This window comes from Diadema setosum, chromosome 2 (genome assembly GCF_964275005.1).
Source record: "Diadema setosum chromosome 2, eeDiaSeto1, whole genome shotgun sequence".
NCBI classification, from domain to species: Eukaryota; Metazoa; Echinodermata; class Echinoidea; order Diadematoida; family Diadematidae; genus Diadema; species Diadema setosum.
In genome coordinates, this window is record NC_092686.1 from 41,134,712 (window position 1) to 41,159,625 (window position 24,914).

General features: G+C 38.7%; 1 protein-coding gene across 1 annotated transcript in view; it reads left to right on the plus strand.

The window, feature by feature from the left end:
• Window positions 1-10,539, plus strand: part of LOC140245982 (A disintegrin and metalloproteinase with thrombospondin motifs 9-like) — an 82,154-nt gene extending 71,615 nt beyond the window's left edge. The window contains exons 22-29 of the mRNA XM_072325432.1: window positions 1,720-1,887; window positions 2,474-2,668; window positions 3,254-3,442; window positions 4,839-4,977; window positions 8,394-8,580; window positions 9,147-9,283; window positions 9,727-9,923; window positions 10,435-10,539. Of these exons, the coding sequence (XP_072181533.1) occupies window positions 1,720-1,887; window positions 2,474-2,668; window positions 3,254-3,442; window positions 4,839-4,977; window positions 8,394-8,580; window positions 9,147-9,283; window positions 9,727-9,923; window positions 10,435-10,533 (1,311 nt within the window). The 3' untranslated portion in view covers window positions 10,534-10,539. The remainder of the gene's footprint in view (window positions 1-1,719; window positions 1,888-2,473; window positions 2,669-3,253; window positions 3,443-4,838; window positions 4,978-8,393; window positions 8,581-9,146; window positions 9,284-9,726; window positions 9,924-10,434) is intronic.
• The last annotated feature ends 14,375 nt before the right edge of the window (window positions 10,540-24,914 follow it).

Below are 24,914 nucleotides of genomic sequence, written 5' to 3' on the forward strand. Positions count from 1 at the left end.
ATAAAAACGAGAAAGGGCATGAAGCTCCTGCAACAGTAATGATGTCCTGCAGGATGCAGGCAGGGGGCTGGAGGAAACCAAGGGATGCTGAATTAGGTTTCCATGGCAACACCATGGCCCAAGTAGAGAACGTGTGTGTTCTCGTCACACATCACAGGAAAGAGAGAAAGAGAGGGGGAGGGAATGGAGAATTCCTAGCAAGATTCTCACCCGAAGCTGTTATGTGACCTCCTTCATATCATACTGAGAGGGTAACCTCATTTCTTCTGAAAATGCCTTTGGCAGTGTTTTTTTCTTCCCCCCCCCCCTTTTTCTGTAATTGTCCCATCAATGAAAATATTGCAATTGTAGCTTCATACATTTGTACTTGATAACTGCAGTTCATTGTATGTGGTGCTTCAGGTTGGTTGTCCTCGTTTTCATCTGCATTGCTTTGTTTAAACACAGATAATTTATCACATCATCGTTTCTGTCTTCGCTAAGTTGTATTTTTGTACAAATAGTAATTAACAATTCTTATGAGAGTTCATATATAATAGATCATACAGAATTATTTATGAAGCATTATATCACCATGATATTTCAGCAAGACACACTAATAATGATGCAATCTGAATCGCTGTAATCACACATGTTGATACCACCTAGATCTGGCAGCATTTTGCTACTGTTTGTGCTGAAGTACTTGTTGTGATGAGATCGGGGGATGTTGCTGATGTCTGACACCAATGGGCGGGGACTAACGGGAGCATTTCGTGTGAAGATTGCCCCCTTCTGTTAAGGCCATGATTCATTTGAATACAGACAGAGATGGATGCCCCTTTCTAGTGATGCGAGATTCATCTTGGCTGGTGGCGTCATTCCGAATCGGCTTGCTGTGATTGAGATGAATCTCACGGGCACTCGATTCTTGAACGGACCCATCCCGCTGCTATTCAAAGATGACATTTTCTTTTTTATCTGACTTTTTTTTTTTTTCGTTTGATAAATGATGGAGGCCTGCCTCCCCATCTAGCAATGTCCCACAGGGCTAGGCCGTGATGACAAGATAGCTGATTGCAGCATTCCCTCCTGGGGTCAGAGGTCGTTCTGTTTATCATGGGAGGAGGAGGAGGATATGCCCTCCCACAGGAGTGGTAGATGGTGATTGCGGATGAGAGGAAGAGTACACCAGTGATGGAGCCCCCCTAATAGCCCCCAAACATGTCATGAATGTCCAAACAAAACCATTCATTCTCCATCAGCACTCGGTCTGTGTTCTTCTCAATCTCTCCCTCCTCTCCATCTGTCCATATCTCTCTTCCCCATCTCTTTCTCTCCCTCTATTCATCTACCTATTTATCTACCTTTGCAAAGTGCAGGAAGAGAGTCTGGTTTTTCCGATTGCGCTACAATAAAAAAAGGAGAATGTCATGATTTTTCGCTTCTTCATCTTGCTGTGCTCATGTGCCTGTATTGATTTTTTTTTGGGGGGGGTCATTTTTAAGCCCTGTCAATTACTATTCATACGTGCAACTGTGTGGTATCTAATGTTTATGATTAGTTTATTATGAATTTTCAGTTGTAGGCCCTACATCTATTCCTATGTGAGACATGTCACTGTTTTTGTAGTCTTATTGCAGACTATAAAGAATGAAAGGCAGAAATATGCAAATGAAGGGTAAGATACGTAGCTTCTTGTACAATCAAGGTCATCCCTTTCTCCCTACCTTGCTGCAGTGCTCGGTGACATGTGGGCGGGGCACCCAGGAGCGAGATGTCCTGTGCGTCAGCGAGGGGACCGTGGTCAACGAGAACCTGTGTGCGGAGAAGAAGCCGCGGAGAAGCAAGCGGTGTCGCCGCTCCTCTTGCCCCACCTACCGATGGAAGAAGGGGCGCTGGAGTCAGGTCAGTTTCTCACCCGTCTCACCCAGCCCTCCTTGGTTGCGTCTCGGTCAAATTTGTAGTTTTATCATAGTCTTGTCCCAGTCCTTGGGAAAATTTGCATAGTTCAGGAACTATTTCTTGTTCCCATGGTAAACAATAAGCAATTGTCGTGGTTCCTCAATTACAAATAGTATTGCTACATGTTGGGAGTGTGTCTGCTTCAAGGTACATCGTAGAGCTTTTTGCTGAGTTTGATGCTATATATTCACATACAATTCATTACACCAACTATACTGATTGTAGTTTTCTTGAATACAAATATGCCTTTTAGAAAACATAATTCTTCTGTCTAGTACAAATGTTTCATCATATATGTCTTTAAAGATCTTACTTATTTTGTGTAAAGTGAAATGTTTTTCAGTATGGAATTTGACATATTGTAATGGTATTTGTGTGAAACACACCGTCAGACATAGCAACAAATGTTTGTTGTTGTGGAAACATCACCTGGAAGTAGGGTTCATGAATAGCTGAAATAGATATCGCCAGCATCTTGAGCTCTTGGTGAACTTTGTATCACATTCTCTGCGTGCCCGGTGTCTTGCAGTGCTCGGAGTCATGCGGGGGCGGGGTCAAGCAGCGAGAGGTCTGGTGCCGTGACAACCGGGGTACGGAGGTCAGCGATGAGTACTGCAGGCAGACCAGGGCCCGCCCCAGCACCACCAAGAAGTGCAGCCGGGACCCTTGTCCTCAGCCGATCTTCGACAAGAGGGCGTTCTGGGTGGAAGGCATGTGGGGAGAGGTAAGGCTGTTATCTACCGTCATGATTACCACTGCCAATCACAGTACAAGACACCAACACTTCACCACACCACACCAAACGCTACCACACTACACCACACTATGTCACACTACACCACACTATGTCACACTACACCACATTATGTCACACTACACCACACTATGTCACACTACACCACACTAAACACAACACCTCATCATGCCAAATTTCACTTTTAAAACAATGCCACAGTACACCGCACTAAACACAACGCCTTTCCCACACTACCTCTCACTAAACAATATTACACTACACCATACACCAAACAAACCACCTCACCACACCACATCTCAGTGAAACAATATGCCACACTACACCACTCCAAACTAAACACCATCCCACATTATTCATCAAGTATTCTGTATCATAGCAGGATTATGACTCACGTATATTTTGAGAATCTTTCACAATATACTCACTCTTCACTTCAGTTTAGAACATTATGACCCTTTGGCCAGAATAATCCAGAAACAATAGCTCATGTGTCCCACATTTCACGATGGCGTATAAAGCCCACATGCTTTGCCCCTCCCTTTGTAATCACAGTGCACGAGAACCTGCGGAGCGGGCGAGCAGACTCGCGAGGTCACTTGCCAGAGCCTGAGCGCGGACGGCTGGCGGATCCCGGCCGACCCCAGCGCCTGTCGGCAAGTCTCCAGGCCAGCGGACACCAGGCGCTGCAACATGGGGCCCTGTGTGGGCAATGTCCACTGGAAGACGGGCCCATGGAACGAGGTGAGATACCCCCACCCCACCCCCCCCCCCCTTCATCTTTCTGCCCCTCCCTTCTCCATCTTCCAGCCCCCTGGCATTTAATACATTATCACGTCATTGCATGAGACCTTCCGTCTCACCGTTATCATGCCTTATTCTTAAAATCCAGCCATAAATTTATCATTCTTAATCTACTTGCGATATAATTTGATTGTGAAAGGTCAGCTGTGGAATGTGAAAGTTGTATTTGTGTAAATCAGTAATCAAGCAATAGAGTGCTGTCATGGTTGTAAGAACAGAAATTCAGAGTTTGATTGCAAAATGGGCTAAGCACCATTTTTTAATATTCCATTAAAGGAAAGTCCATCATCAGATAGAGCAAGATAAAATCTATGCCATGATACCTCACTTGTTACATAACATGCAATGTTCTTGAAGTTATGATTGAAAGTATCCCATATTTTCTTAACATAATTTTTTTTTTTTTGGTTTTTAGCAGCTTTAATTGCAAATATCTCAACTTTAATGAGAATGGAGTTAAGTCGTTTTGCAATCAAACTCTTCACATATCATTTGGGGCCCCATTTCATAAAAAGTTGATTTGATAGCAACTCTTGCTGGAATGGCAATTGTCATGGTAACGACAAGAATCCAGCTTCCTGATTGGCTGTTGCTATGGGAAGTTGCCATTCCAGCAAGAGTTGCTATCCTAACATCTTTTATGATATGGTGCCCAGGTGTGCCAATATGCTGACACTGAGTAAGTTCCTAAACCAAAGTAAAATATCTGCTGTATGCCAATGTATATCGCGGAACCTTTAATTCTTTATCCCTCCCCCACCCTCCTTATATGGTTGTAGGATGGGATGGGGGGGGGGGGGGGATAGAGAGAATAAATTGGCTGTCAGTGGTGCTGTGTGCACTCCATATGCAGTCCATTTCTATCATATCCCATTTGTTGTTGTTTTTGTGCTAAAAACATAGAAATGGGAATGTATTAAAATAATTTGTCCCAAACAATGCTGACGTCAAATCAGACCATTATGAATCTTAAACATATCAAACATAATTATTAACATTGTTATAAAATAATTATAATGTCTTCAAGAAAGAGCTCATAGTAGAAGTCCCCATGACGGAGCTCATAATGAATGTCTCCACAAAGAAACTTATTATAAGAATATTCATTGTTACAATAATACTCAGTAACTGCAATAACATAAATGTCTCCAAGAAGGAGCTCATAATAAATGAATATTTTTATGATGCACGTGTATCACATGCACACATCCATACACACACATGAAAGATCATCCCAGAGTGATACATGTACAATATCCCATTTGAGAAATTAATCAAGTTGAATGTAAAGCTTGGACGATGATGACCATCTCTTCATCCGTCCAATGTCCACCAGTGCTCCAAGACCTGTGGTGATGGTGTGCAGGGACGCAGGGTGGAATGCCAGGCCCGCCATGGTAAGGTCATGCCTGACCGATTCTGTGGACACCCAGCTATCAAGCCCATGTCGGAGAGGACCTGTAACCAACGTCCATGTGAGTATTTCCTGCTGTTACAAGCTGAAAGGAGAAACTGCATTTTTACCCACCCCTCTACCAGCCTGCCGTATTCAGAGCTGTCTTGAGTGGTTGTGTGTGTTTGAGGATGTGTAATTTGTATGTATGTTGCAAGTGTGAGGTTGTTGAACAGCTCATGTGTATGTGTTCTGTGAATGTGTGAATGTACTGTAGATGTTTTGTGATTTTGCGAATGTGTAATGGATGTAGAACTCTAGATGTTTTGTGATTTGGGGATTGTGTGTTTTGTGAGTGTGTAATTGTATGCGATATGTGAGATGTGAGTGTGTGATAACGTGTGTTTGTGAGTGTGTGATGTAAATGTTGGACCTACATGTATATATGAAGAGTTTTAGTGCGAAACAAGCTAAATCCATCCTTGTGAAGGTGAGATATTTGTGATTAAAGCTGCTGAGAAAACAAAGAAAATAATAAGAAAATATAGGATATTTTTAATCATAACTTCTAGAATATTCCTTGTTATGTCACAAGTGAGGTATTACTGGAAAGTTTTAATTTTGCTCTATCTGATGATGGACTTACTTTGAAACATTTAAAAATCGTGCTTAGCTTATTTTGCATTGAAACTCTTCATATGTTTTGTGAGTATGTAATTTTTTTTTTTTTTAGTGTGTGATTTTACATGTTTTGTGAGTGTGATTTTGCATGTGTTTTGTGAGTGTGGGTTGTATAATTTGCTTGTGATTGCGTAGCTGTATTTGTTTTACGAGTGCGGGATTGTGTGGCTATACATGTGTATAGACTTGCATAATGCCATGAGTGGTCCCACTCATAGCTGTTGCTGTAATGAAGAGAGACATTATAGGTCACAGAATGGCAATGAGAGTGTGACAGCGCCATTACGCTCCTTCCGCCCCAGGCTAAATGGTAATATCTCTTCCAGCCCACTGTGGCAAGTGTGATATGTTCTCACAAGAACTTGATATCCTATCTATCGTTTTGCAAAGTTTGTATGCATAGGGTGTAAGGAAAGTTCTCTCCAGCAAACTACCACAAATTATGTGTCCAAATGACCTTGAAGTTTGTCATTTCTTGTGCACACTGGAATGCTCCTCGAGTTTGTGATCTGTGAATAGGGGCATCATAACTTTTACAAACTTTGCCTGTTTTTGTTTTGGACGTGTTCTTTATCATGAACTAGAATCCAGCAACTGTAATGTTTTATGAATGTTAGATTCTAAGCAAATATTAATGAAACATGTATAGTAGATCTAGAACAGTTTCTTGTCTGATACACACAGAAAAAAAAGAAAAGGAAATATTTTTAAATCTGCCTCTAAGCACAATCCATGAATGACATGCAATGGCTCGAGGGTATGTCACGTGGAAAGGGTAAAAATAAATGGAGGAAAGCTATTTGTATAGAAAAGTAGAATAATGTGCAATTTGAAAGTGGCCCCTTAACTCGGGCCTCCCCTGGGGACAATTTTCCTTCAGACTATGTGTGAAATGCAAACCTGATTCCCACACTAGCGGAGTGCACTCTGGGGTCACGGGAGGGTAAAGGGAACTGTTGCTCCAGGGCTCCAGGGTTAACCAGCTACCCCTGGGGGGATTTGCTTTTCCTCCTGCCAGCAAGCCCTAAATCATTCCCCTCCTTCTTGGTCCTCCGAGATTTCATTCTCTGTACTTTGTTGATTTTTTTTTCCCCTCCCCTCTACCCACCCCCCCCCCACCCTTCTTCTCTCAGCTGACATTACTGGTATTGCATGCTAAAAGTTTGCAAATCCCATGCATGCTTTACTCCAGTGAATCCCCAGGCTTCCTCTTCTTCTTCTGCTTCCTCCAAATGGTAGTTGGCACACATAATTACCATGTTTGTTGTGGCAAGGCTCACCTCCTGTGACTCTCAAGTTGGCCAGTCCACCATTTTTTTTTTCTCGTATTAGCACTGGTGGTTATGTCCACAGGGTTAGGTTGATATCGCATTTCTGTGCAGTAATGACATATTGTAGAAGCGGGGCATCTATAGCAGAGTATGCGCTTTAGTGCGCGTATGCAAACCTCAAATACGTGCAGCTTGAACTTCTGCATTCATTTACCCTATTTGCCAAAAGATACAAAATTTCTTCAAAAATCCATAAGAATTCCCAAATCACTATGAAAATTTTATAATCTGCTCCTTGTGTCACCATCAACTTTCCCTGTAAATTCAGTCCAAATCTGTTCTCAACTTTTTGAGTTATTTTGCAAACAGACAGACAAACAAACCAACTGTGGCAAAAACATAACCTCCTCGATGGAGGTAATTAGCAGTATAAAAGGGTTCCATCACTACCCCTCCCCTTCTGCAACTCACTCCTCCCCTCACCCTCTTCCCAATTTCACTAAGCCCTCCCCAATCCCTTACCATCTCCCTGCTCCTCTTCAAATGAGCTCACCCCCCAGGGAACCTTCTCCCCACCCTGGTAACCAGACCTGCGTTATGTGATTCTTCCCTTCGCACTCATGTCTGCTTCTAAAGTCATCATTATTGTGTGAATGAGCAAGTGTTGGATGTCACTGTGTTCATGTGGTTCAGGGCGTCAGAGAGCGAGGTACAAGGTGACCATTTTCTGGCATCGGAGAGACGGCTCCATTGAGATGTAAAACAATTAGGGATCATTCATACCGACAAGAGGCAATTGAATAATGCCGACGGGTCGGATTTCATAGAAGCAGTATTGTTTCAGCCGCCATTTCAAAGGAGAAATATTGTCTGTACATAGAGCAAGATTTATTGGGGGTTTATTTTGGGGCATTTCACAGGGTTTTTTTAACACTTTTTAAGAGACAGCATAAACTTACATGATGTAGAAGTACCTGTGTCATATAAAGGTTAATAGATACTTGTTTGTAAGAAGAAACTTCTGCTGGCATTGACTTGGATAAATGTTGAATGTCAATTCATAAGACTCTTTGATGAGATGGCAGTGTTATATTTTGCACTTGCGCTTTGATAGAGAGTAGCTTGAAATAAATTCATATCATGGTGTGTTTGTACCATGTAATATTCATTTTGTCCATTTGGGGCTGTGTGAATATTGAAAAGAATCCTTGAGGTTTCTTATTTAATCCATATCTTTCATTATGTTTCTTTCCTTTACAATAAGACTGAAATATATTGTTACATCTTTGAAATATGTAAAGGCCTGACTTTGTTGTGTAAAAGCGTTTGCTTTAAATCAAAATTTAGAATGAAGAAGTATCTTGAATGCCTGTTGCTGCATTCTAAATTAGCTTCAACTCCAGCCATGTTTTTCTTCATATGTAGGCAACTGTCACAGGGCTCAGGAACCTGTGTTTTACAGAATGCATTTCTTTTAAAAAAAAATGTATTTTAATGATCATATGTGTCCCTCCGCTAAACTTGTGTTATTTTTCACCTCATCCAGGCCCACCAACCAGTTGCAGAGACCTGCAGGTGACACAAGACGTGCATGATGATGGGGACTATACCATGTTGATACAGGGGAGGTTGCTCACCATCTATTGCCACGGGATGGCCAGCAGTGCCCCTGCAGAATACCTCACCCTGCCTGCCGGAGAGGCAGAAAATTACTCAGAAATTTATCCCAAGAGGTAGGGAAATGTTTTCTTCATCCAAAAGTTCCCTTATTATGGGGATATGTAAGTTCTGTAGTCTGTTGATGTTTGGTGATGTTGAAACATTTGTGGAGATACCAATTAAAGTTTATTTTTAATGGTTGACAATGCAAATTCATAATTATTCTAAATTGTGCAAAGTAGCAAAATTGAAACCATGTATATGAAAACTTTAATTGCTGAAGACTGTAGCGACAATAATTTACCAATACAAACATTGAGCATACAAACCTTATTGAGATGCAGATAGCACATACATATGTCTATGGTAGTCTTTTGAGCTTTGCTTGATTCGATGTGTGAATATTTTAGCAGCCCTGGTTTTTTTTTGTGTGAACCATTTCTCCATGTTTACACCAAATTCCACCTTTTTTTTTTTCCCTGTAGGATATGTTTTCTTTTTTGTAGTATACATCAGTTATGCTTTTGTTTTTGTTTGTTTGTTTGTTTGGTTTTGGGTTGGTTTTTTTTGCAGGCTTTGACTGCCGTAGCAGCATAAGATACTGATGGTAGACTTTTAAATATTTTTTTCCCCCATTCAGGCTGTTGAATCCCACCCAGTGCCCCAATCACGGGGCCCGGGATGACAACTGTGAGTGTACGGAGTACGGACACCGCCAACCCGGTCTTACCTCATTCAGCAAAGTTAGGCTGAATGTGACGTCATTAGAAGTCATAAGTAAGTGCCAGTTTTGTTTATTCCTAAACATATATTCACGTGAGCATCTGTGTATTGGCATGTACTATAATTTTGTTTTCTTTTTTCCTGACTGGCCAAATTTGACGAAAGTGTAGTTGATCACCTGAATGTATAGATTCGGGATGCTGTGTTTTGTTTTTGTTTGTTTTTTTACATTTGAAAATGTTGCGAGTGTGACCTCGGTGATCATCACCATTTTTGCTTGAAGGAGCTCTCCAAAACTGTCTTTTGTACACCTATGTAATTGTGTGAACAGTGAATACATATGAATGGAAATTAGTCTCCAGTGTAGAGAGAACAGTCAACACATCAATGATCTGTTGAATGTGTGCATTTCTTATATTTTGACACATACAGATAAGAAGGAACACCATTTTGATTGTGATTTTTGACAAATTTTGTTCCCCGTTATTTCTGTCCAGCTGATGACGCAACTTTCTCAAGGGTCCATCTCGGCCATTTCATCCCATATGCCACGGCAGGGGACTGCTACAGCGCAGTCAGCTGTCCTCAGGGACGGTTTCACCTCAGCCTAAATGGCACCGGCCTCTTGGTGGCGGCAGACTTAGACTGGGCCACCGAGGGCCACTCGGTGTCACGAAGAATATTAAGAGATCCAGTGAGTAGTTCTCCTCAGTGTCGTGAGCAATTTTTGTTAAATTCAGCATATTCCTAAGAGGATTTTGCCATAATGATGAAGTAAAAAAAAAAAAAATGCAGCTGCTTAAAATTAAGGAAAAAAAATCATGAGTGCCTGTCATCTGGATCCTCAATTTTACCCTGCAAAACTCGTTATGACAATTTACTTCTTATCGGCAAGATTTCAGCACTTTATTCAAACATGATTTTAGTGATATTTGTATGAATTGCTAAATGTATAGACTTATAGTTTAACATTTTTGGTCTATCAAGCATGTTTTTGTGCACAGTACTCTCTAATAAAGATAGCCAGCAATGTAGAATCATTTTTGTGGCACAACAGACATGAATGGTATGAAAGCGATGCAACACAGTATAAATTATACCATATCTGGAAGTCGGAGATTGATAATCACAACATTTGGTTTTTCTGCTTTGATGTGAAACTTTGCAATGTTAACTTTTGACCTCTCTCTGCTTTTTGTTCACAGTTAAATCACAGAGTTAGTGGCATCTGTGGAGGCTATTGCGGAAAATGTTTCCCGGACAGGGGGCAAGGAAGATTATTACCTTTAACATTCCATTCATGACTCAGGTGAGACAGTGGGCGGAGATTTTATTCAGCCAATCAATGTACCATACTCCCCACACTCTTCCTCTACCCCCTCCTCCACACAGTAACCATGGCAACTCCTCTCTCCTCTTCCTTCCATCCTCCCCATCCCCTCCTCTCCCCTCATATCCCACACTAGTGGGTATTTTTTGTTATAAATCCTGTCCCTGCCCACTTTCTGTCCGGATGTTTCATTCTGTTTGTCTGCTAGTCTGTCTCTCAGTCAATTATCGTGTGATCAGACTTTCCCCAAATGGTTCTAAATGTCCAGTCAACAGTTGGTAGGAAAAATGTTGTGAATGAGAAATTCATCCCCAAATACATTCTTGTGACAAAATGTGATTTTTTTTTCATGCCCTAGAACCCATAACACCACCTTGGTTTATGAATGAATATGTTAATCATCTGAAAACTTACCATTGAACAGGATGTGCTACATAATTTTGATGATATGATAGCTGTTATGTCTCAGTCAAGGATTGTTGTACATTACTTTATAGAATAAGGCTAGGGTGTCTTGTTGTGTAAAGACTAACATTCAGTTGTACACAATACATGATTCATTATTGACTTATGATTTATATTACTCGTGCAGTCAATCACAATTTTTTTTTTATTATAAGAGGGGTTTGCATCTGTTGTTTCTAAACATTTATGAGCACTTACATTTCACGTGTCATATTTTTGTATGGCAGTCTGTTCCGGCTCCATTAATTATTTTCTCTTTCTTTTTGTCTTCCTTTCTTCCCCTCTTACCTCCACAGGGACCTGTAAGATATTCCAAATGCTGTAAATGTTGTAAATATCATTTTTATTATTTATCACAAGTTGTATCATAGTAAACGAGAGATAATTTATATTTTATATCCTTCACTTCGTTGTGAGAGACAATTGTTAAGAAATGTATTTTGTGGGAGGGAGACAGCTGGACGACCTTGGACAGACTCTCATGAGAGACATGGGGACTGAAAGGAATTGGTGATCTGTGATGGGACCTGGACCTCACAACTGTCCCAAGACCAGATGTGGTATATTTGCGGAGAGTCCGAGAGCTCATTGTTGGCCCAGGACCTGGCCGGGCTAGATGGTCGCGCCTGGACTCATTTTGACGGTCGTGCCGAGATGGAGATGTGCTCTGATCATCCTGGAAACTCGAGGGCGTCTGGACGCATGACATGTATCGTCAGAAGTGAACATGTGAGGCACAAATTTGGACATAGTGTTCTCCCCTGGAGTCTCTCATAGTACCCCCTCAACTCCAAATGGACAAAAATGCTGCAATCTGAAAGAGACATTACACTGTCTTCAATGAACATCTTGTGAACCTCAATATCTTATTGTTTCTAAAAATGATGCTGTGATGCAAAAAAAAAACAACAAATTGTTCAAAAATGTAAGGAAAAGTAGGTTACAATCATAATCATGAGCGTTTATTTTGACGTGGACTCAATTTGATTCAGCAAAATATGGAAAGTGTCCATCATCCCTCTGACAATGTCGTGGCACCTTTCCACTGCCAAGAATATATGAAGCATGTGTACTTGGCATTTGGTAGACAAATCTTTCTTGTATTCCAACAGTAAATCTTGTTTCTTGTGCAGACAAGTAGCAATCATATTTCAATGTCAGGTTCTCTGTTTCTATTCAAAAGGAAGACAGGACTTACGATTTTTATCTCACGCACAGTCCGTCGTAGTGACTTCAGCCGTCAATGGCAGGATGGCCTTTGGTTATGCTGAAACGGTAGCTTTTATATGTAGATTTTATAGTGATGTATTGACTGATAGTGATATGATAATGTGAATTTTTTTACTAATGTGTGATGTACTGCAAGCTGCATTTGATGTGTTTACATCAGGCATTTGATACAAATACTGCTGAATGGTGCTTTCTCCGCTCGTGGAGTGATAACATATTTATTGTGTCAGTGAGTGGAATGTTGAATATACAAAGCTCAAACTGCTCGTGCTGGAGATCCAAGAGTCGAGTGATCCACTCGACTTCAACCAGGAGACCAGTTGTTGTTGTTGTGGTTTTTTTTTTTTTTCCAGAGTAGTTGATGTACAAGTTTGATACACCTTTTACAGAGAACTGAGCATGGTAAATGTATACCTCAATATTTTTACTTTGTATGCTATATATCTCAAAGAGATTTTTCCTAGTCCCTCCAGCAATTCTTACCACAATACATGGATATATCATAGCTACAAGGGAAACAAAATCAATGAAAATCTTGATAACTGATAAAAGTCTCTTTTTTTTTTTTACAGAATAATAGTAATAAAATTGTAAAGATAATGGAAATGATGATAATGAACATGATGACTTAGATGGTTATGATAATGATGATATTGAAAATACTTTTATTCAAAATACTTTTATGATGATAAAAGCAATAATGATAATGACTTGTAATCACAGTAAAGATGATAATGATAATGATAATGATGATTATATCATGCATGCTTGAACAGCACAAATCACTCTATATCTATTAAAGGGTGCTTATGCATTTGGACACCTCAAAGAAAGAAAACAAAATGAGAGGAATTTGATAAGTAATTTTACTTTTACCAGTATAATTATCAAAACATGATTTTTTACTTATCTCTCTTTGCATGTGATAAAAATAAGATTCATATGAACCATAGATATTCCCTATTACCCCATCTATACCACATCTATAACCAGCTCGGGAATTAAAGCTGCAGTTAAAACATATCCAAAGAATCAAAAAGTAAGAAATGCAAATGATGATAATAATTACTCCAGTTGTTACCTATGTATTAGCTATTTAATATAAACCACTTTGGTGTTACTGGTGGTGCACCATATATTAGAAATGTCAGAAGATTTCCATCAAAGTACACATAATTATAGAGATAAACACTTTGAAGTTCAATGAGTGAAATTGAACAACTTACCACATGGACCAGTATGGGGTGATGATGGTAGAGTTTTCTGTACGGGAGCAGTGTATGACATTCTTTACGGTTTACATGTACACTGTTCACACATGCTGCAGCGGTCATGTGACTTCATATCTTTCTACTCAGGGCTCGTCATAACTGCCTGCGGATAAAGAATCCGCATGGACCTCCTTCTTGTGTGTTTTTTTAATAGTCTGTACCTTCTTCATCCGCATTTCCTTTTCTCTGTGATTGGCTCATCAGCTCAATGTTTCATGCCGTCAGGCATTCTGAGCTCACTGTAGACAAGTTGTGTGTGTGTGTGTGTGTGTGTGTGAGCAAGCATACATTGATCTTCCCAATGCACAAGCTTTGCTCAGACTCTTCCAGCTACATTTCAGGATGTGATGTAGTTTCTCCACACCCCCCCCCCCCCCATGCGATTCACACTGGAGGTGTGATGACCGTGTGTGGTGTTAATACAGGTGTGTGTAGAGTACCTCTCTCAGTGTTACGAGTAAAACACTCTCTCCAGCAGGGTAGTAAATACAAAATATGCTGTCTTGCCTAAATCTTGTCAAGTTTTCTAGTGGCACACCTGTCTGTTGTGCTCTGTTTGTTTCTCTGTATTTGTGTGTGCATGTGTGTGTGTGTGTGTGTGTGTGTGTTGTTTTGTCATTCCGTGAGTAAAGTTCTTCGTAAAGGTTCGACTTCTCTCACTGCCCTTGTGACCCATATGAGTGTATCAACACCTTATTGTTCTGCTAGACCCATGGTGCTAATCGTATTCGAGATACTGCCAGGTAGTAACAGTAGAGTCGACTTCTTGTTTTTAATCTGCAACAGAGCTGCGGTGTTACACCATCATTTATTTTCAAATGTACAGCAGTTTCATCAAGACTTTGATTTTAACTCGCTGTTGTTGAAAGTGAATATCAAAACAGGCTTAATGCTGAGATATCACTTGACTTGTGTGTTGTTCCTCTGTCACTGTATTGTATATTTAAGTTCTACAGAGAGGACTACATTAATCAGCATAGGCACTTCTTTGTTTAAATAGGAAAACAGGGTTAGTGCTGCTAGGTAAACAATGTTGAAATGCACTTTTTCTTAACCTTTTTTGCATCATTTCACTGTGCGTCATGTTTTCTGGTACAATGTAGGAAGTCAATTCTTTAATAGTTTCAGCCCTCGTGTGTGTTTGTTGTAAGTCATTTTATTCTGAGGGAAGATTTGTTTTCAACTGCTTCAATTGTGGCAGTTGTGCAGAAGTTCATGATGGGATAGGTCAAAAGCATATCTGGTAAAAGCTGAATGAATGCCTTCAAATCGTGGTTAAGTATCATTTTCAGGCCTCCAAGGCAACAGTCAAGAACGTATTACAGAGTGACCCAGACATGTCTTTGTTCAAATGTGCCTGCATGTTTTATTTACTGTATTCTAGAATTATTATTTGTTTTTGTTTTTTTTTCTTGTTGTATTATATTTTCAATATCTTATCTTCTAAACAGCTATTACATTCATTTAGAAATGTCTTAGAATTTTTAGCATATTATTGAATTTAAATGTTTTTGTTCCAGTATTTCTTTATCAAAAAGGGATTCAGTAAAAGTTAATATTGTTTGAACTAGATATCATTAGTGTTATTTTTTTTTTTGAAAGAAGTCTACAGCAGTTGATATATAACATGAATCTGATATTTATTTGCATGTTATGCTTCAACCTCCTTCTGAAAAGGCAGCAATATTACCTTGAATAGCACCCTCCATTCCTTCCTTTATTGCCCTTTTGGATGTGGGTAGTGTCCAGGCCAGACACAGACCCAAATTTCTGGAAATGATAAAAACAAGAGAAGATTCCAGATCTATCTTGCCATTATCCGTTGGTATACCAGAGTTTTAAAGTCAGGGAGAAGTCTGCTAGCTGATCGATGACCACATTCTGTTATCAGGCATCCATTAGATTGGTTAATTTCTTGCTCCAAGACTTGTACATTGCACACGATGAGTTGTCAGCCAGTGAATGAGAAATGTTTGTTGGTCTTTCTTTCTCCTTTCTTTGTTTTTTTCTTTATTATTTTGTTTGTTTGAAGATGTGTTCTTAATGTGCTCTTTTATATGAATGTGTATTACCTAGCAGTTAGTAGTAAGACACTTTGCCTGTGACCAAATGACTACCGGTACCTTTTGCGAAATCTCTTGTTGCTTATGGAGGATGTCAAAAAATAAAAGTCGATGCTGATTTAGATTTCTTTTTATGGAGAGAGGTAGAATTTGAGTTCCTAGTTTTCTGCATGGGATTTTTGGTAGATCAGACCCATTTGACCAGTGCTAGTGCAGGATCTTTTGAAATTCTTGCAGAAGTATTGTTTAGTTGGAGGTAGTGACAAACTGGTGCTGCATTAAAAAGTTGATGCGAATCTGTGCATATTCTCTCACACCTCACATTCACTCGCATTCTAAATACCATGACGTGTGTATATAATATGTATGTGTATATTATGATGAATCTTCTGAAAACAGTATTTCTAGAACTATGCAATCTTTACACTTTTACATCATACGACTGCACCTCTTTTAAGGTTCCATTGCACGATGCATCTCCGATTCAACCTCACAATGTGAAACGACGACGTTCACAGAGCCAGCTAGACAGCAAAGCTGTAGAAACTTCGAATTTGCTGAAGTTTAAGGCAGGCAGGCTCACATATGGGCAGAAAATGTTCTGTAGAAGCATTGTAGCATTACAACCGTCCTCAAAACAAAAGGATGAAAATTTCCTTTGTGCCTGTAGATGTGATATTTACGTATACTTGTTAGCAATATGATTGTATAGCACTTTTGTAGAAGCATTGAGCTATGGTACAGTCAACTCAGAGTTCGTGTGACATTATTGAAAGTTTCCCTGACCCTTTGAAAATGAAAAAAAAGAAAAGAAAAGAAAAGAAATTGTGAAAATAATGTTAGGACACCTACATAGTAAACTGTGTCATTGATGTGAAGTTTGTATTTTTTTTCAGCTGAATCAAATATATTTCATGTTTTTTAAAGATTGTACAGAAAATATAAAGTAAATGGCTATCCTGAAATTATTTTGCCATTAAATCACAGGATGTTAGCAGTTGATTCATTGTTAACATTTGTGGTAATGTGCACACTGCCTAAGTATTGTAAGGAATATAACAACATGGATGTTTTATGGGTGGTATCATGTAAAGATTGGAGCGTAAATAAAACGAAATTATTTTCATGAAATAAAAAGTTCATTTAATCAAAAGTTGGTAGATCTGTGTACATTGTTTCAAATAAAGGGTAAAAAAGCTCCCCTGTGGTTGTAATTTTTAATATTTAACTGAAAATAGAAATAATTTGAAATTGGCACCACAATGATGGAGAGGAAATTGCGATAAAGCCCTTCTGGTAACATTTTGTTCACAGAATCTCCCACTCTTTTAAAAGACTTTTTCAGCAGCTGTAGAACATCACTGTCCCTCAGAAAACGTAAAGACTGTTTATGACACAACAGTTTTTTGCTGTGGCATTGCCAGAGGCTTTCAAGCAAAAATCATACCAGTGATAATTCCAACAATTTTCCACACTTCATGAATTCACATTTTGATATTCAGCAAAAGTGCATGTGCAACAAGCATCACTTGCTAAGAGAAAGCAAAACTCTTTTTCTTGCTCATATTTTCTGGGTTGTTGTCCCCCCCCCCCCCCCCAATAATATGGCAGTATCTTTTGTGTATAAACTGATGATACAACTCTTTATCCATCAGACATTAATGAGTGGCATGAAGTATGATTGTTTCCCTCATAAACCAATCAATGTTGGGTTGTTGTTGTGTTTTTGTTTTTTTTTGTGCAGTGACCCAAAGTTTTCACAAAGCCATTCTGTGCTATTCAAGCTCTGTGACTAACAGTTAGATGCATGTTCTCTTATTTTGATTTTTGATGGTGCTGTTTGTAGGGCGCTGAATTCATGGTTTATTTCAGACAATGAATTGTACAGTGCTTGATATGTGATTTTTAGGTTTGAGCTATAGCACATTGCCAAGAATTTGACCAATGTCATTTAAAAAAAAAAAAAAATATTCCTTTAAATGTTTCTCTTAACTTTTATACTGCAAGATGACTATGCTTTCCAAGGTTTTTATTATTTGTTTTTGACCAAGATACAGTCACCATCTGATTTGTTTCGAGGGCAGTAGGTTCGATGAGCTAGAAATAAGAAATACATGGGTGCTCCATACTAGTAGGTTTGCATTAGATGAAGCAGCAATGTTTGATTAGAAGTTGTTACTCTTTATATTTCTGTATTGTGGAACAAATTGCATATGCATGCAAGTGTTTAAAAATGAAACTGTATATGCAGTGCATGTCTGACAAATTTGCCAGTGTGGCAGCTAGCTGTATTCCAGGTCTAAAAGATAGTTTTTTTTCCCTCCCCCAGTTTGTTTTTTCTTCCTTTTTGGTTTCTATACATTGAATTTCATTCCATTCTCCATCGAAATATCTTGGGCCTGGTATATTTTAGAATGCTGATGCTCTGATACAAAGATAAGATAGTTGGAGTGGAAAATTTATATTTAAAGGGCATGGTTTAGGGAGAGGGTATTTTGCTTTGCTATGAAAGAAATACTCTTGCACATAACACAAGAACTTCCACTTTCTCAAATGCCACTGGATATTTACAACACTGTGGCAATTTAGTCACAGGAAGTTCACACATAACTGATGTTGCACTGTTAGAAATGTGTCATTTTTAGTTATTGCTATTGTAACAGCGATTATTATTGTCTTATCTTCAACATATCATTAGTGAATTGTTGTGTAAGCTCTGTAGTAATTCCACTGGACAGGTGACTATTATAACACCTTTGAACGAGCAAGGTCATTCACAAAAGGCAGGGTATGAGATAGTATTACAAGGCAAGACAGGACCAAAAAATGTATAAGAAGCCATTGCACAAAATCTGCAGTTTAACTTCAGGAGGAATAATTGTTGGACAGGTTGCTGTTAGCATTGGCATTTTATAGGACTCCATATCGCATCTCTATCAGATAATCTTTTTTTAATGCCATTTGCAGATCTTATTCTCGTATTTTAGAGCTCTACGATACATTGGTTACAAGCAGCAAGAGATAGTCCCAGTTACAAGAGCAGACAAAGGGCAAAATACCAATGTACTCTGAGCATTAAGTTTGTCAAAATGGGGATAATGTGATTTAATTGTCATGAGGCAAAGACATTCCTTTTTTAATAATCTTATAATGTATTTTTTTTTTTCTTGACATGACAAAAAGTGGGATTGGAATGAATGGAGTGGATTGAAATTTAGGCAGTTTCATTGACTTACATCAGATTGAAAACAAAATGTTATAGGCCTAATGTACTTAAGTATGCATAGCAATAAAACTATTGTGGCTCTACATTTAACAATGGGAAAGAATCACGTGCAAGTTTTGCATCAATGATACCCATGATCTCCTGTGTATTCATTCTATGTTGCTACATAAAAACTTTTCATTTGCTTTTTAATATAGTCCTGCACAAACTTGCACACTACATGCAATGAATTACTCCGTCAGTCTATGCAATGTTTGTGGCATTATATACTCTGCAGTATGGTTTTTATTGGCTGTAGAGAGAACAAATGGTACAAAGTGGAAAGTGCGGCCACATTTCTCTGAAGAGTGTGTGAAAAGTCATGGATCTCTTCATTTTGTCTCTAAAAAAATGATGCTGTGGCCCATGCTGTATCAATGTATGACTTCCAATGTTCATGACCAAATGAATTTCTAACCTATTTATGGACCTGTAAGTTCTCACTGACATGCCAGGGCATTGACAAAAACTGAAGCACGGTAAAAGCACAACCGACCACCACTGCCCGTTGAGACTCACATGCTGCATAAGAATGACTCAAAAACCAGCAAAACCAAGAGTGGTTCCATTTTTTTTTTTTTTTGTATGACTTCTCTGTATTTTTCTTGTTTATGTATGTGTTTCTCCCACATGGGAGGTATGTTATTGTCATTTTTGTACAATTCACTGCAAAAAATGAATTGACCTATTTAAAAGGAGGAGGAAAAAGGAGTTCCAATAAAAATACATGAAAAAAAAATATTTGAAAGAGTTCCTTGTGATGCTTCGCTGTTGTTATTTCTCTATATCAAAAGTTATCATTTGTCAAAGTTTAGTGTGAAGATTTGTTTGAACAGACTGGTATAAATATATATATAAATATATATATATTTTTTTTTCCACACAGGGATATTTCTGCTGTGTATAAGAAATTGATCAACTAATATGTCTCACTGTACTGTGACATGCTATGGTGGTTGATATACATGTTCACGAAACTGTTACATACATATATATATAAAACTCTGCAGATGACAAACTCTTGATACACTTGTTATACCTAGGACCTTAAAACTATGACAATTACCTTGTTAAATCAGGTTTCTCACTACATTGTACATCAGTGTGCAAAAACAAAGAAATATAAATAGTGGGGACCTGTAAAAATTCCCTTGTTTTAAAAGGGATTTGCTATGAATGAGACTTCTCTGTGATGAGGTTCCACTGTACTTTCAATGAAACTGCCATCTTGCCCCCCCCCCCCCCCCCCACACACACACACAGAAAAATTGTATTCACATACAATGTATAAACATTCCAGTTGAAAACAAGGAAAAGTAGAAATTACGCGGTGCGTAATATATGTCCCCGCCGGAAGTAGCATTTTGTAGCAAATGTACAATACAGGTAAAAAATCAAGGTCAAAGGTCAAAGAAGTCAAAGGTCAAAATTCTGTGTAGAAGTTCTGAAGCCCTCACCTAGTGCCATCACATATGAAATGAAATGAAATGAAATGAAATGAAATGAAATGAAATGAGATTTATTTACCAAACAAACAAACAAACATCGTCAATGAAGTCACAACAATGAATAGTTAAGATATAGTTTGGCAAAAAAGAACTGGCAATAGCGTGCAGGCTAGTCGAGGCCAGTCCTTTCAATAATAAAGCAAAGCAGCTAAAGCAAACGGAATTGAAATCGGTTTAGAAATGGCGAAGGAGTAGCATTTTGTAGCAAAATGTACAATACAGGTCAAAAATCAAGGTCAAAGGTCAAAGAAGTCAAAGGTCAAAATTCTGTGTAGAAGTTTTGAAGCCCTCACCTAGTGCCATCACATAAAGCGAACGGAATCGAAACCGGGTTAGAAATGGCGAAGGAGTAGCATTTTGTAGCAAAATGTACAATATAGGTCAAAAATCAAGGTCAAAGGTCAAAGAAGTCAAAGGTCAAAATTCTGTGTAGAAGTTTTGAAGCCCTCACCTAGTGCCATCACATAAAGCAAACGGAATCGAAATCGGGTTAGAAATGGCGAAGGAGTAGCATTTTGTAGCCATTGTACAATATAGGTCAAAAATCAAGGTCAAAGGTCAAAGAAGTCAAAGGTCAAAATTCTGTGTAGAAGTTTTGAAGCCCTCACCTAGTGCCATCACATAAAGCAAACGGAATCGAAATCGGGTTAGAAATGGCTAAGGAGTAGCATTTTGAAGCAAAATGTACAATATACATTGTAGGTCAAAGGTCAATGTCAAAGGTCACAACTGAAATTCTGTGTAGAAGTTTCAAAGCTCCCATGTAGTGCTATCATATAAAGCAAACAGAATCAAAATCGGCTCATAAATGACAAAGTAGCAAATTGAACATTTTGATCACACACGGACGCACACACGGACGGACAGACAGACGGACGGACGGACGGACACACACACGTACGGAGCCCGTTTCATAGTCCCCTGCTCGAACTCGTTCGGCGGGGACAAATAAATGCCACTATACATGATACTTAATACATACTGTAGCATAAGGAACATAATTTTGATGTCATGTCTCTACAATGTGAGTGACATCCAAGTCACGGTTGTAACGGACACTATGCAAAAGACCCAGTGCAGTTTATATATGGATATTCAATTTCAGAGAATCTAGCTGGTTTGGAGGGGAAAAAAATAACCCAAATAAATGCAATAACACTCGCTTTGGCCAATAGAATTCAGTATCAGTAGATTTGTAAATGCAATCTCTGCTTTTAAAAGAAAGCCACATGGTGGATATAGTTTTTCGGACTAGCAAGATAATTTTCATATGGTGTATATGTGTGTGTGTGTGTGTCAATGTTCTTTACAAAGTGTTCTCATCAGTGCCGGTCCTGAGGACTTCTTATTATGAAAGTCCACTGTAATACCTTAGTGGCTATTCAGAAAACAACACTGATCTATACATCGTCATATTCTTGCAACGCTGGCTTTCATAATAAGAAATTTCAGGAAACACAGATGAAATCCATCATTGTAACATGTATTTATCAAAGCAAACCTTGTTTCCCTTCATCTGGGATGACCCATAACACTTTCTTGAATTTGTAAATACAAATGATACATTAGTTGCCACTTGTCATCCAAGACTGCATTTTATGAGAACCCGACACCCTGCCATTAAAGTATTTCTAAATTGATTTCTGACAAATTTGCCGCCGATATGAACAAGCACAGAAAGTCCCTGTTGTTATAATCGGCGTAACTGTTGTAATATCAAAAGATCCCTGGCAAAATGAGAAGTGCTCACAGTTTGTTGAACCATGATGTCATCAACACATGCAAGATCAAGTTTCTTAGAGACGGCATGCAATACATGTACCAAAAAATGTGACTGAAGACACAGAGAAAGTTTGCGAGATTTCAGTTTCAGAGTCTGTCTTTATTTCTTTCATTCATCTGCGATATTTGAATAGAATATTTAGGTGTGATTACACAATTGCCAACACATATAAAACTAAATTTACATCGCCTTTAAAAAAACAATACTCCTCCGTCAAAACTACATCTCGGAATATAAAAGCGTAAGAGTACAAAACAATACAGAAATATTGATAAAAGGTAAAATTATCTGCATGGAGGGTACATGTGTTACATTTTTACATGTCATATAAAATATATGTTTGATTGCACTGTAATAATTTGTCGACAAATTTTCAAAATGCCTCATAATAACCACCAGATATTTATTCAAGTCATTACGCCATTGCATTTGTATTTGCCTTGACCAACATTTGATAGTCATACCAATCTGTGGAAACACAATTTCAATGATTGTTGATTTCAAGCTCAAAGTAATGTCCAAACCCCTTTCAGGATGTAAAAATTGATACGATTCACTGCACTATTACACACAAATTAAATCACAAAAACATGTTGTTCATCCATCCATTCACTAGAATCTCTTGAATAGCTTTAAAAATATTGTTGACTGGCTGAACTTCTTTTAGATTAACGAAGATTCAAACTCACTAGTCCTGCTGGCTATTAAGGTAAACACTTACTATACATTATGCTGTATATTTGCCATAGAGATAACATACACAACGTGGTATACCCTGCTCCCACCTACAAGCGAATCCATCAGAATGAAAAAAAATAATTTAAAAGCGTCACTGAAACGACGTCAAACGTTAATCATTCCGACTATGAATGGGAACTTTTATTCAGATTCTATTCAGCCAAGTACTTGACAAACTGGGGAACAATTTGTTTGAGGTTGAATGTGTCACATTATAAAAAGTAGTACCTATACAAAGCATGGTTTTATAAAATTGCATACACTGTACATCTGTAAATGGCAAGCTGTTTTGCTGATACACTGTATATATGTCAATGTGATATCCTTTATACTCTTGATAAATTGTACAAAATAACATGTATTCCTTCTGTAAACTATAGATCTTGCTCAATCTGATAAAATGTACAAATTGTTAAATATTTTATTTTGCTATAAATGGAAAGAGAAATAGCCAGTATCAAAATACACACCATCATTTTTCAAATTCATGTCAGGAGACTTCAACTCTGCATGAAACTGCGTGAAATTTGAATGTTTTGCCTCTAACCCGTTCTGGTGGCCCGTGTATTAAGTCTATGGGTATTTCAGAATTCAGTGTGGAACGGGTTAATCAATAAACCGAGTGTCGAGGGTACAAAATAACCCCGAACAGCACAGGTGAGGTGACATACCCCACAGATATTTACTATAAATCAGAAGTCCCCTCTGAAGAGATGACTGAAAACTCTGTTCAACAAGCCTCTGTACTGCATTAGAACCAGGGAATAACGTAGTATGCATTCACTTGCTGAAATGAAACCTTTGCGTATCAAATTTCTCTTTGCCCCCTCAAAAGAGATTTATTTTTGTGTTGGCGTGAATTGCAATGAAGTGGAGCTGACTAGATTTGGCATTAAAGGCTGGGTACAGCCTACAGGTGTTGATATCTCAAATTGCACATTCTCATACATACAAACATACAAACACATACAAACAGATGAAGACATGCATTCATATACATGCCTTCAAACATGGATTTGTCTGCTGTTTTGTCCCCCCCCCCCCTTTTTTTTTTTTTTTTTTTTTTTACTTCACCTGATCAACCCAAAGGCTGTGATACTAGTGGCAGTAGGAACTTAACGAGGCCAATCACTGGAGTTACTTCTGAGAGTGTGAGCTGCTGGCTTCATGGCTGTGTATGACGCCCCGTTTTAACTCCTTATGCTGCATTCATGAACAATCTAGATGACACAGTCATGTCAGGACTCTGGAAACTCACTCCTTTGACGGTATACATGGTAAGATGCAGCATGTTTATTCCATGGCAGTTTCCCATCACCGGTTGCCCAGCAGAAGATGGTTGGTGAGTTGTACAAACAGCAGGCCGTACCAGCAACAGAATTCCTTCCATTAATTGAAGATTTGGCACATGAGAAGAACTGGCCAATCTCACACTGCTGCCAGCATTCACTCATCAATATCAATGAGCTTCGAAATTCCACAGCGCAACCAGAGAGATACTTGTGTGTGTGGCATACTACTCAGTGGGCAAGATATTATTCCTGAAACAGGGAGATTTTTAAATTCTCTTCTCCAAACATGAAAGATGCCAGAAGTTATAGATCAGAAAGCATCCCGCAGAATAAAAGGGGATTGGCAACTCTAAAATTTGAACCGTTCATCATAGGGGAGACACGTCTACTCAAGCATCACATTGCAAGCATCTACATATATGTATGTAGTACTAAAAGCTAATGCCCCGATTCAAGTGTAGCCCATGACTATTAAGCAGTCAGACATTATTATATGGTATAAGCAGTGAACCACTATATATGCACATCATTTGCAAAGTGCAGGAGTGAAGGCACCCATACTAAATAAAAATAAGGCTGTGCCTGCAACACCAGTTACCACAAATCAGATGTGCAAATGAGCCCACCTGTGAGGTCTTACCTCCCAGACTACAGCTTTTGGAAATTACTGCACCAAGGTGACATTTGTTCTTTCAAAGAGTCATATTACTCACTACTTATAGAGAGGCCATATTTCACAT